Source organism: Papio anubis, chromosome 14 (assembly GCF_008728515.1).
Source record: "Papio anubis isolate 15944 chromosome 14, Panubis1.0, whole genome shotgun sequence".
In the NCBI taxonomy this organism is placed as follows: domain Eukaryota; kingdom Metazoa; phylum Chordata; class Mammalia; order Primates; family Cercopithecidae; genus Papio; species Papio anubis.
In genome coordinates this window covers 105,890,371-105,901,753 of record NC_044989.1, presented here as the reverse complement: position 1 = coordinate 105,901,753, position 11,383 = coordinate 105,890,371, and the positions used below count along the sequence as shown (strand labels likewise).

The 11,383-nt window shown below is 47.0% G+C and overlaps 1 protein-coding gene across 1 annotated transcript in view; it reads left to right on the top strand.

The window, feature by feature from the left end:
- NCAPH (non-SMC condensin I complex subunit H) overlaps window positions 1-10,937 on the top strand; it is a 36,014-nt gene extending 25,077 nt beyond the window's left edge. Inside the window, exons 12-17 of the mRNA XM_031655509.1 lie at window positions 1,238-1,348; window positions 2,943-3,125; window positions 4,341-4,457; window positions 6,361-6,452; window positions 6,839-6,914; window positions 10,392-10,937. Coding sequence (XP_031511369.1) covers window positions 1,238-1,348; window positions 2,943-3,125; window positions 4,341-4,457; window positions 6,361-6,452; window positions 6,839-6,914; window positions 10,392-10,451 — 639 coding nt within the window. The 3' untranslated portion in view covers window positions 10,452-10,937. The remainder of the gene's footprint in view (window positions 1-1,237; window positions 1,349-2,942; window positions 3,126-4,340; window positions 4,458-6,360; window positions 6,453-6,838; window positions 6,915-10,391) is intronic.
- Window positions 10,938-11,383: the final 446 nt, after the last annotated feature.

Below are 11,383 nucleotides of genomic sequence, written 5' to 3'. Positions count from 1 at the left end.
GGGGAGTGTGAGGAGGGTTGTGTTAGAGTGTGACGTTAGGCAGTGCCTTTGAGGAAGGGGGAGTGTGAGGAGGGTTGTGTTAGGGTGTGACGTTAGGCAGTGCCTTTGAGGAAGGGGGAGTGTGAGGAGGGTTGTGTTAGGGTGTGACATTAGGCAGTGCCTTTGAGGAAGGGGGGAGTGTGAGGAGGGTTGTGTTAGGGTGTGACGTTAGGCAGTGCCTTTGAGGACGGGGGGAGTGTGAGGAGGGTTGTGTTAGCCAGGGGGTGTTGCCAGGAAATCAGATAGATATGGCAAAGAAAGCTAAAAGGAAAGGCTTGTATGATGGACACACAGTAAACACTCGGAAATATTTTACCTGGCAAAAATGCTGGAAACTGAAGCCTCCATGCTGAAATTTAGTGGGGCAGTGGGTATAGTTTTTTGGTGAAGTTTCAACAATTTTTTAGTTGTTTTTTGTTTCCTTTGCTTTCTCCATTTATTTATTTATTTATTTATTGAGAGACAGAATTTCGCTCTTGTTGCCCCAGGCTAGAGTGCAGTGGTGCGATCTTGTCTCACTGCAACCTCTCCCGGGTTCAAGCGGTTCTCCTGCCTCAGCCTCCCAAGTAACTGGGATTACAGGTGTCTGCCACCATGCCTGGTGAATTTTTTGTATTTTTAGTAGGGATGGGGTTTCACCATGTTGGCCAGGCTAGTCTGGAACTTCTGACCTCAGGTGATCCACCTGCCTCAGCCTCCCAAAGTGCTAGGATTATAGGTGTGAGCCACCGTGCCCGACTAATTCCTTTGCTTTCTTGTTGAAGTTGTGGATTTACTCACCAATTGCTTTATATAGTGAGGTTGCCTTACTCATGATCCAAGGTAATGGGTTTTCTATCAAAATTGTTCAAGTGCACCAAGTTGACTTTCAGAAAGCCGGAGGGTAGATTTTCCAACTTTTGTTTCTAGTGAAGGAACTCTTTTTCAAGTAACACTGTGCAGAAGGCCTAAGCGCCAGTCCCACAGAAGTAGAGCTGCTCTGGTTTGTTTGGGACTGGTAGAGACGCCGAGCCCTGCTACTCCAGGTTTGCACTGTGCAGTGGAAAGTCTGTTAGACTTGGATGACTTGGGAGGGCCCTTCTGACGCTAAAATTGTATAATTCTAGGAGGAGACTGGGCATAAGAATTAAGATTTACTTCTCTAACTTGTTCAGTAGCTTTTTTAAAAATTGCTTTCTGCATTTATTCTTTCCTTTAGTTACTTAAGATGGCCCAGGGCCGAAGGGCAGAGACTGAGCATTATGAAGAAATTGAAGACTATGATTACAACAACCCTAACGACACCTCCAACTTCTGCCCTGGATTACAGGTGAAGGGGGAAAGGGGCTGTGTCCTCCCTTCTAAGCCAGGGGGTCATTTTTCTCTGCTTCCCATGTCCCCACTTTATATGGCGGGAGACTGTTGGAAATTTTGAATCCAATAGAGGTTTTCTGGGTGAAGGGTCTGCTGTCCACCCAGTGCTGGGAGCTGAGCAGAGTCGAGGAAACAGCCTCACCCTCGGCCTGCCCTACCTCACATCCTACATGCAGGAAGCAAATGGCCACACTGGAGTGAATGCATCAGCATGTGAATGAGTGTTTAGCCTCTGCTACAAAGTACTAATATTGGCTGTTGTGGGATTTCAAAGGAATATAAACACTTTGTCCTCTTACGAGCTAGTATTTTGGCCAGGTAGACAAAACACATAGGCATGTGAAGGTGGTGTGATCTGGTGTGGCAAAAAATAAGTCTTCGGGGTGTATCTCCAATGACCAGGTTTCTAGCTCTGAATGTAGTTCTCATATTGCAAGCTTGTTGTGAACTTGTACAAGCCATCCCCGATCTTTAGGTCATGGTTTAGACTAAAGAATGTTGGCCGGGCGCGGTGGCTCAAGCCTGTAATCCCAGCACTTTGGGAGGCCGAGACGGGCGGATCATGAGGTCAGGAGATTGAGACCATCCTGGCTAACACAGTGAAACCCCGTCTCTACTAAAAAATACAAAAAACTAGCCGGGCGAGGTGGCGGCGCCTGTGGTCCCAGCTACTCGGGAGGCTGAGGCAGGAGAATGGTGCGAAACCCGGGATGGAGCTTGCAGTGAGCTGAGATCCGGCCACTGCACTCCAGCCCGGGCGACAGCGCGAGACTCCGTCTAAAAAAAAAAAAAAGAATGTCCATATCCCTTCTCTGAGTCTACTGATGAGATGGCTGATACAGGTAGCAGAAACTGGAAAAATAGGCTTCATCTGTGCCCCTGTATGTGGAAAGGGAGAAAAGAACTGGAAAAAAAATTTATTCACCTTATATTCTTACTTGGAAGAGAGTTAGGCTGTTATATTTTAGTGAAAATCCAGACTGACCTTTTGACCAGTGCTTCTCAAACTTTAACTTATATACAGATCACCCAGGGAGCCTATTTAAAGACTGACTCCTGACCTGTGTCCCCCAGCCCCACCCCTGCCCCTAGATACTGATACATTCACTCTGGATGTGATCCCGAAAATGACTTTCTCACTGGTTTCTGGGTGGTACCCCTGCTACTGACCAGATGGCCCCAGCAATCTCCTGTGCTTTCCTTGGGTGATACGTGCAGGCCATATCTCTGGTATTTGAGGAATGTTTTCTGTAAAATGAAATCCTAAATCAGTTAGAAGCTGAAGGGGGGACATAGTGGCAATTATGATGATTGAATTTCTTTTAACTCCTGCTCAAAGGGTCTTAGGTTGATAACAGACACCTCTCTAATAGGGGTTTATGTAAAACAGGATGACAATTAGAGGCACCTAGAAGTTCATCACAGTGTAACTCACTCAGTGAGCTATCAGGTGGTCTCTTCTTGCTTCGTAAACACGGAGTCTAATTGAGGGGTGTTTCTAAGCTCCTCTGGCAGCTTCCACCAAACTCAAAGAGCTGTTTCTTGCCCAGGCTGCCGACAGTGATGATGAAGATTCTGATGACTTATTCGTGGGACCAGTTGGGAACTCTGACCTCTCACCTTATCCTTGCCATCCACCTAAGACAGCACAACAGAATGGCGACACTCCGGAAGCCCAAGGATTAGACATCACAACATATGGGGAGTCAAACCTGGTAGCCGAGCCTCAGAAGGTACGGATGAAACAGCAGAGAATTACATTGTTTGCCTGAAGTCTGTGTAATTGCCTCTTACATGAGAGTCGTGTCAGTCTGAGCTTGTTTTCTTCTCAATTTTAACCTGTTGTTCCGAGTTTTAATAGGTTGTGAGAGTGAGCTGATGCTAATTAGGTTGTGTGGAACTGACCATCTCTCCAAAGACCTTGAAAAGACAACTGGGGAGGAACTGGTCACCCAAATAAGGCATATGAATGAAGGCTGCAGGCAGAGAATATAAATTTATATGCTAATTCAGCAAGGCTAGCTAGCTGTGTGGCTCTGAAAAATCTTGGCCCAATTCAGTTTGTATTAAATTATCATGCATTAAACATTTATCTCTTCTGTACCAGCTGGAAGGCTTTATGCTTGCCTTAGTATTTGATTCACTTATCTCTTTTACACTCTGGAATTCCAGTTAGCCTTAATGTAGACTGCAGTTGATCGTAAAGAAATTAGATTTGATATGAGGGGATCTGTTTAGTGTCCAAAGAGAGCTCTGGGCCGGGTGCAGTGGCTCACGCCTGTAATCCCAGCACTTGGGGAGGCCAAGGCGGGCAGATCACGAGGTCAGGAGTTCGAGACCAGCCTGGCCAACCTTGGTAGAGCCCGTCTCTAATAAAATACAAAATTAGCTGGGTGTGGTGGCAGGTGCCTGTAATCCCAGCTACTCTGGAGACTGAGGCAGGAGGTCATTTGAACCAGGCAGAGGTTTACAGTGAGCTGAGATCATGCCGTTGCAGAAAAAGGCATTTGTGACATTATTTAATGAGAGGAGGAAAACTTGGGCAACAAGGATTTGAGACTTAAATCCAAAAAAAAAGTTTGAGACCAGCATAGCCAAGAGAAGCCAGTGAAACACAAATCTCTACTAAAGCACAGAGTGAGTGGACGTGTGGACTGGGCTGAGGCTGGAGAATCACTTGAACCCAGGAGGCGGAGGTTGCAGTGAGCTGAGATTGCACCACTGCAATCCAGCCTGGGTGACAAGAGCAAAACTCCATCTCAGAAAAAAACAAAAACAAAACAAAACAAAAACCAACAACAACAAAAAAAACCCAGAGATTTCTGTAGCTCCTTGGTTGAAATTGGATTCCTTCTTTAGTTGAATTCCAGACCTTTGTTTTTACAATGGGTTAATGGTAAAAGTTTCTTTATTCTGCTTAGTTTTACTCTGTCATATACCTATTTCAGGTAAATAAAATTGAAATTCACTATGCCAAGACTGCCAAAAAGATGGACATGAAGAAGTTGAAGCAGAGCATGTGGAGTCTGCTGACAGCGCTCTCCGGAAAAGAGGCAGATGCAGAGGTCAGATGCTCTGCCTGTTCTCTAGGTGCCCAGCATGCGGGAGGGGAGTGGTTGATGTCTACAGCCGAAGACAGCACGATTTGGGCAATGCCTCCAAGGCAGAAATGTTCATTCAAAAATACAGAGAGCTGGGCATGGTGGCTCACGCGTGTGATCCCAGCACTTCAGGAGGTTGAAGTGGGAAGATCACTTGAGCCCAGGAGTTTGAGGTTATAGTGAGCTAAGATACGATCGTACCACTACACTCCAGTCTGGGCAACAGAGAGAGATCCTTGAAAAACAAAACAAAAATACAAGGAAGACATCATGCCTCTAAGAGAGAAATGAACCAAGTGTACAAGCAGGCAGGTCACACAGACTGTGATACAAATAGCAGACTAGTGTGTAAGGCATGATTCAGCCTTGCTGGTAATCAAAAAAGACAAGTGAAGCAATCTCGATGCTACTGTAAAACAGCAGCAGGTTCAGTAATTCAACTGTTTTCCATTAGTGAGGAGGGAAATTTGGAGTCCTCATTCACTGCTGGTACAGTTTAAGTTGCTATATGCTATGAAATGTTTAAACCCTTTGATCTAATAATTCTGATTTCAGGAATGTATTCTCAGTAGGAAGATAGTGGAAAAGTAATTATTATACTGTCAGATTCTGCTTCTCCTTCAGAACAAGCTGAAACCTTGATTAACCTGGTCCACCTCAATGAAAGGAAGTATCAGTTAATTAGAATCCTTCCCTCTTTCTGACTCCTTCTTATCAGGTAATGTTCTGAGTTTAGACCTTCTGTAGCTGAGAAATGAAAACTGATAAGTTGATTGAGGGCCCTAAGCTGGATATCAGAGAAAGCTTCAGTCATATTTATAAACTTTTATCAACTAGAAGAGGATGCAAGCATGTGTCTTTGTCTTAAGTGGAAAGTTTGACTTTACTTTTCAGTATGAATTTTGTGCTGCCCTTAGCAGTGCAGTCCAGTTGAAGCTACAAGTAATCATGGCTTTGGCTGGGCACAGTGGCTCACATCTGTAATCCCAGCAGGTGTGAGGCCAAGGTGGGTGGATCATGAGGTCAGGCGTTCAAAACCAGCCTGGCCAACATGGTGAAACCCCGTCTCTACTGAAAAAAAAAAAAAAAAAAAAAAAAAGCCAGGCATGGTGGTGGGCGGTGGGCATCTGTAATCCCAGCTACTCAGGAGGCTGAGACAGGAGAATCACCTGAACCCAGGAGGCAGAGGTTGCAGTGAGCCGAGATCGCGCCACTGCACTCTAGTCTGGCGACAGAGCAAGACTCCATCTCAAAAAACAAAAAAATCATGGCTTTTTATTACTGTTTTTTTTTCTTGTTTGTTTTCAGAGCACCCTAGGACACCTTTACAGTGTCTCCTTTACCAGGGTGATGCTGACCATTGACATCCATGTTCACCACAATGTCATTAGAGCAGGACTGAGACACTGGTTCCCTTTGTAGATCCTTTTTCTTCAAAATAACTAAGAAATTTGTTTTCATTTCATTTAGGTATAGACTTTTTGGTGATACAACTTTATTTTCGTTGCTCTTTTTTTTTTTTTTTTTTGAGACGGAGTCTTGCTCTGTTGCCCAGGCTAGAGTGCAGTGGCGCTATCTCAGCCCACTGCAAGCTCTGCCTCCCAGGTTCACTCCTGCCTCAGCCTCCCGAGTAGCTGGGACTACAGGTTCCCGCCACAACGCCCGGCTAATTTTTTTGTATTTTTAATAGAGACAGGGTTTCACTGTGTTAGCCAGGATGGTCTCGATCTCCTGACCTCGTGATCCACCCGCCTCGGCCACTTGAAGTGCTGGGATTACAGGCGTGAGCCACCACGCCCAGCCTTTTGTTGCTCTTTCAAAAGTGCACTAGCCCTAACTGTCCGACGTGTAAATGTGCTTCTGTTAGGCAAACCACAGGGAAGCTGGAAAAGAAGGGGCCCTGGCAGAAGTGGCTGACAAGAAGATGCTCAGCGGGCTCACGAAGGACCTGCAGAGAAGGTGCGGGCTGGCAGGCGTGGGGCTTTGTGGGGGCTCACCTGCTCTCCTCTGAGCTGTCCGCGTGGCGGGCCCTTCACACACACACACACACACACACAACCTGTTTCCTATGACCCTTGTAGTGGCTGTTCTGTTTTCTCTCTGTGTTAATAGATAAGTTAATACAGACCAACTTTTAAAAAGGTGTTTTTCGGTGCCAGTGGTCAGAGTCTAACAGGAGATATTTTATCTCAAATAAGAAACTAGAAAAATCTGCTTATAAAATGCATCTGAAAGATTTGTTTCTCATTAGTTTAGTCATTGTTTGTGTGAATTATTCATACTTGATGAATGAGCCTTTGTTCTAACAGTTGCAGTGACCTAAACACTTGCCCCTTTTTTTCCAGCCTGCCCCCTGTCATGGCTCAGAACCTCTCCATACCTCTGGCTTTTGCCTGTCTCCTACATTTAGCCAATGAAAAGGTAGGTAATTAAGGTAAGCATGGGAATATTAGAGTATTCCCTGTTTATGTCAAGTCATTTAGCTTTTTATTTGATCTTGCATGGGCTACCATAGGATTTCTTAAATACCGTGACTTGTGTAGTACCTTCAACCCAAATGATTAGCCAGGCACCTAGAAGTAACTTAGGAAAAACCCATTAGGTTCGATTAGCAATGAAAATAGCACTGAGGACCCAAATGGTAAGATTTTAGATGACGGAATTGTGATCGGTGAGTTCCCCAACCTAAGAACACAATGTGCTTTTACTTCACTGGGTGTCAAAGACTTTAAAGGCCAAAGCCTGGTTGTACCAAAGTCAAGACATATGGGAGACATGGCAGAGGAAAGAGGAGAGAGATGAGGATGGAAAGAAAACAGTTGCAGAAAGAGTACGTTTGGGCGTCGCTCGCTGAGCAGTTGGTATCCATTAGGGTCCCCAGCCAGCTGATGACAGCGCAGCCTTTGGCACCTGCAGTAGAGGCTATGGGCTGGGCCACGGCATGTGCGGCAAGCGCCAACCTGGGGCTGGGGCACTGTGGCCATGGTGTGCACCGTCACTGTCAGCTCCCCAGGAGGAGGGGTGGGCACTGGTGTGCAGGTACTGTCTGAATGCCGAAGTGTGGTTTCAGAGGGTGATTATGGGAATGGAATGGTAGCAAAAATGGGGTGCTGGTGGAAGCATCCAGGATTTCCTATGTGCCAGCATGTGACCTCTGGCCTCCTAGTGAAATCGAGCAGTGAGGACTAGCTCCATTTTCCAGGTCTCACTCTGCTTCAGAGAGAGATTGCCCTGGCCTGTGTGGCACAGCCATCAGCCAGTCCCAGTGACCTACCACTGGAAGTCAGAGACCAGTTTTTCTCTTGTCAATACCTTGCTTAGCTCACAACCTCCTGAAGAAGAAGAAACTGTCCAGTTAGCAGAAGCTAGTTTTGATTCTGGGTGGGGAACAGGCACAGAAGAGCCACTGGGCCAGGACCAAGTGCTGTCTGCCTCCGACGACTGTGCTGACCACTGGGCTCGTAACCACCAGTCTGGGTGCTCAAACCTGAGGCCTAAACAAAAGAGCCCAGCCTAGTTCCCAAGAAGGAACAATTGTGCGTCAGAGCCCGTGGGAATGGTTTTAACCCAGGAATGCTGAACTTGCATGGCTGCTGTTGGGGGGCAGTAAGACAGTGACCGGTGACTGTGGAGAGAGGACGTGCCCCGTTCACAAGCCTATGAAGGCAGGCATGCCCGTGGTTATAGGAGATGGTAGTTCCTATACCTGACACATCCTAAGGTATCCGATATCACGTGCAAACTATGTGAAGAGAGAATGACTAAGAAAATAAAAAATTAAAACATATACTATTATCATTGTTCCGACAAATTCACAAGTGGCTCTGCTGAGGATACACCATCTGAGGTGGGTGGTGTGCAGGCCATCCATCTGTCTGACTTGAGAAGTGTCGGGGGAGGCCTGGAATCTCATTCACACACCATCTTGGTGGAAATAGGTGCCGGTGACTCTCCCACATGGGTGCTGGTCTCCTAGCACACCAGGCTCCTAGGCTGGTCTCCAAAGCTCAGAAACCCTTCTGAGTCCAATTTAAGAGTGTTACTGCCTTCGCTCATCAGCCCTAGCCTGAAGGTCAGAGTGCTTCTCTGGGCTGTGTGTCTCCACAGAAACCTGCCTTGAGAGAGCGACTTCATGGCCCTCACTTGTTTCTTAAGGAGCAGGCCAGGACAACGCTGCTAAGATACATTAGTGACTCTGCGGCTTCACTGAGGTCGTTTTCACTGAGGCCGTGCTGCTCCGACCCCAGCTCTGCACCCCTGCCCTCAGTAGCAGTCCAGCCTCGTTCATTTTGCCGTGATCAAGTCTTGTTTTAAGGGTCCCGGAGCTCTTGGGGTTTGAAGAATGACTTGTGAGGCTGAGCGCCAAGGCCATTGCTGGGGCCTGGCTTTGGGCTGTTTGAGAAAATGGGGTTGGAACATTGGCCACAACAGTTACTGTGATGATCTACAGGGAGCTGTGATAACTCGGAGCTTAGAGCCACCAAGAGAAATATTCTCGACACTTCACAGCAGAACTTGACCTCCTCTTGGACTTCTTTCTCTCCTCCTTTCACTCCTGTCCGGAGTCTGTTCCCCCACCACTGTGATAACAATCTCCCCTCACATAGCCACGCAGGTGTGGGGCTTAGGAGCCGGTGATGGACGGGAGGCCCTCTGCCTTCATGGCTCTGCGTGCCAGCAGTGTGCCACCTCCAGACCCTGAGCTGCAGAAAACCTGTGAGGTGTGACTTGAGCGCTCCGTCTTCAGTGGCAAGGAAAGGTGCGAGTGGCTGTTGAGCCCTGGCACATCCCATCTGCCTCCGGTGCAGAGCCAGGGCAGGCTGGCTGTGGTGAAGTTCGTCAGGAAAGGCGTCTCACAGCTGCTTAGTCCTGAGGGAAACACTGCCTGGGGTTGGGGAGGAGCTGGGAGATAGGTAGGGAAAGGCCTGCGCAGAGACTGGCAGGAGGGCACTGCTGTCGGGAACTAATGGAGGGATGGGGCAGTGGGGCAGTTGGGGGTGCCTGGAGGAGGTGTGCATGGATGGGGTTAATACAGTAGTGCCCCTGTTTCCACAATTTCACTTACCATGGTTTCAGTTACCCACAGTCACCCATGGTCTGAAAATACTAAGTGGAAATCCAGAAATAAAGACTTCATAAGTTTTAAGTTGCAACTGTTCTGAGTAGTATGATGAAATGTCACAGTGTCCCGCTCCATCCTGCCCCAGATCTGAACTGTCCCTGTGTCCACCGGATCCACACTGCAGACACAGCTCTCCTATTAGTCACTTGGCAGCCATCTCAGTTCCCAGGTCAACTGTTGCGGTACTGCAGTGCTTGTGTTCCACTCCCTCTTACTTGACTTAATTTTTCTATTTTATTATTAGTTATTGTTAATCTCTTACTGTGCCTAATTTATAAACTAAACTTGATCATAAGTGTATGTGTATAGGAAAAACGAGGTATGTTTGTGTATACATATATATAAAAATCATGTGTTGTATTTGATTTGGTACTACATGGGTTCAGGCATCCACCAGAGGCCTTGGAACACCCCTCAAGAATGAGGGGGGACGAATGACTATATGTATGTGTTGTGGCTCCTGATGACCTCCCATCTGCCTCCATGAGCATCTTCAGGGCAGACAGCTCAGCTCTTAGGCCCTTTATAGGGGGTGGGTTGCAGGAACCAGAGCCAGAGAAGGCTTGCTTTTTGCTTTTTTACCTAAGTCATTTTGTTGTAACAAGGATTGGGAATCAGTTTTTTCATGCAAGTTATACTTGCTATGAAACAGTTTTTCTTATAATCATGGGACAAACTTTCTTTTTTGTAGTCACTATCTTGTAACTGTGATTGGAATTGATGATTCTTTTATTCTCAGTATACCAAAATCCATGCATGTTTTGGTCTTCCCTCAGAATCTGAAGCTGGAAGGAACAGAGGACCTCTCTGACGTTCTTGTGAGGCAAGGAGATTGAGTTCACTGTGGACAAGTCAGGAGGCCCGTCACTTACTCAGCTGCCGGGACATCCCCAGTCTGGGTGGAAGAAGGTGCCATGGGATTATACCCAGGCTGTAGCCAACTACCAGTGTGCCTGTTTATTTGTTGCTCTTTCCTTCTCTCCGTCACGGTCTGGGTGCCCGCGCCCTGAAGCTCTGTGCTTGACTGATTAAACTTTACTGCCCTATGGTGACCATCTAGGAGAGGGGAGGGCAGAGGGGGTGAGGGTACTGTTCTGGATTGAGAAAACCTATATCCATTCTTCGTATCAGTGTATAGTTTTAGTCTCCTAAGTTGATCTGTTATTTTCCAAACTCTACTCTTGTAGAAAATTTTCCAGTGGGCACTGAATGTTGCCCTTGAAGAACTTCCTAATCCATGTACATGAAATACACCATATGTACACTTATAAATGTATATAGAATGCTCAAAAATAAAATTCTTAATAATATAACTGGCAAAATATTTGAGTGTCCACTAGATGAGTATCAGACCTAGTCCTTACCCTTGAGGGGGATGCAGTCCTGGTAGTTACCCGGGATACCCACACGTCAGTATAAGGCAGAAGACGCCTAAGGGCCAAGATGGTTTGCCTCGGAGGAGAATGGAAGACAGAGATCACTGGCTGGACATTGAGATTGCAAGATTGGGTCCTGCTTAAACCCCAGGATTCTGCTGGAGGGAGCCGGTAGTGATACTCGTCCCTTCCGTACACTGCTTCGTGTAGTGTTCTCAGCATCCCTGGGAGGAACTTACTATTGTGACTCTTATGTTGCAGAGGAGGAAACAGACACCCAAGGTAGAGTAACTTGCATAAGGGCAGCCGGCTAACTGTCGGGGTGGGCTGAGCCTGGTAACTGCCTCCGGAGTCTGCTCTCAGCCACCGTGCTCTGTGCTACCTGGGTGGAT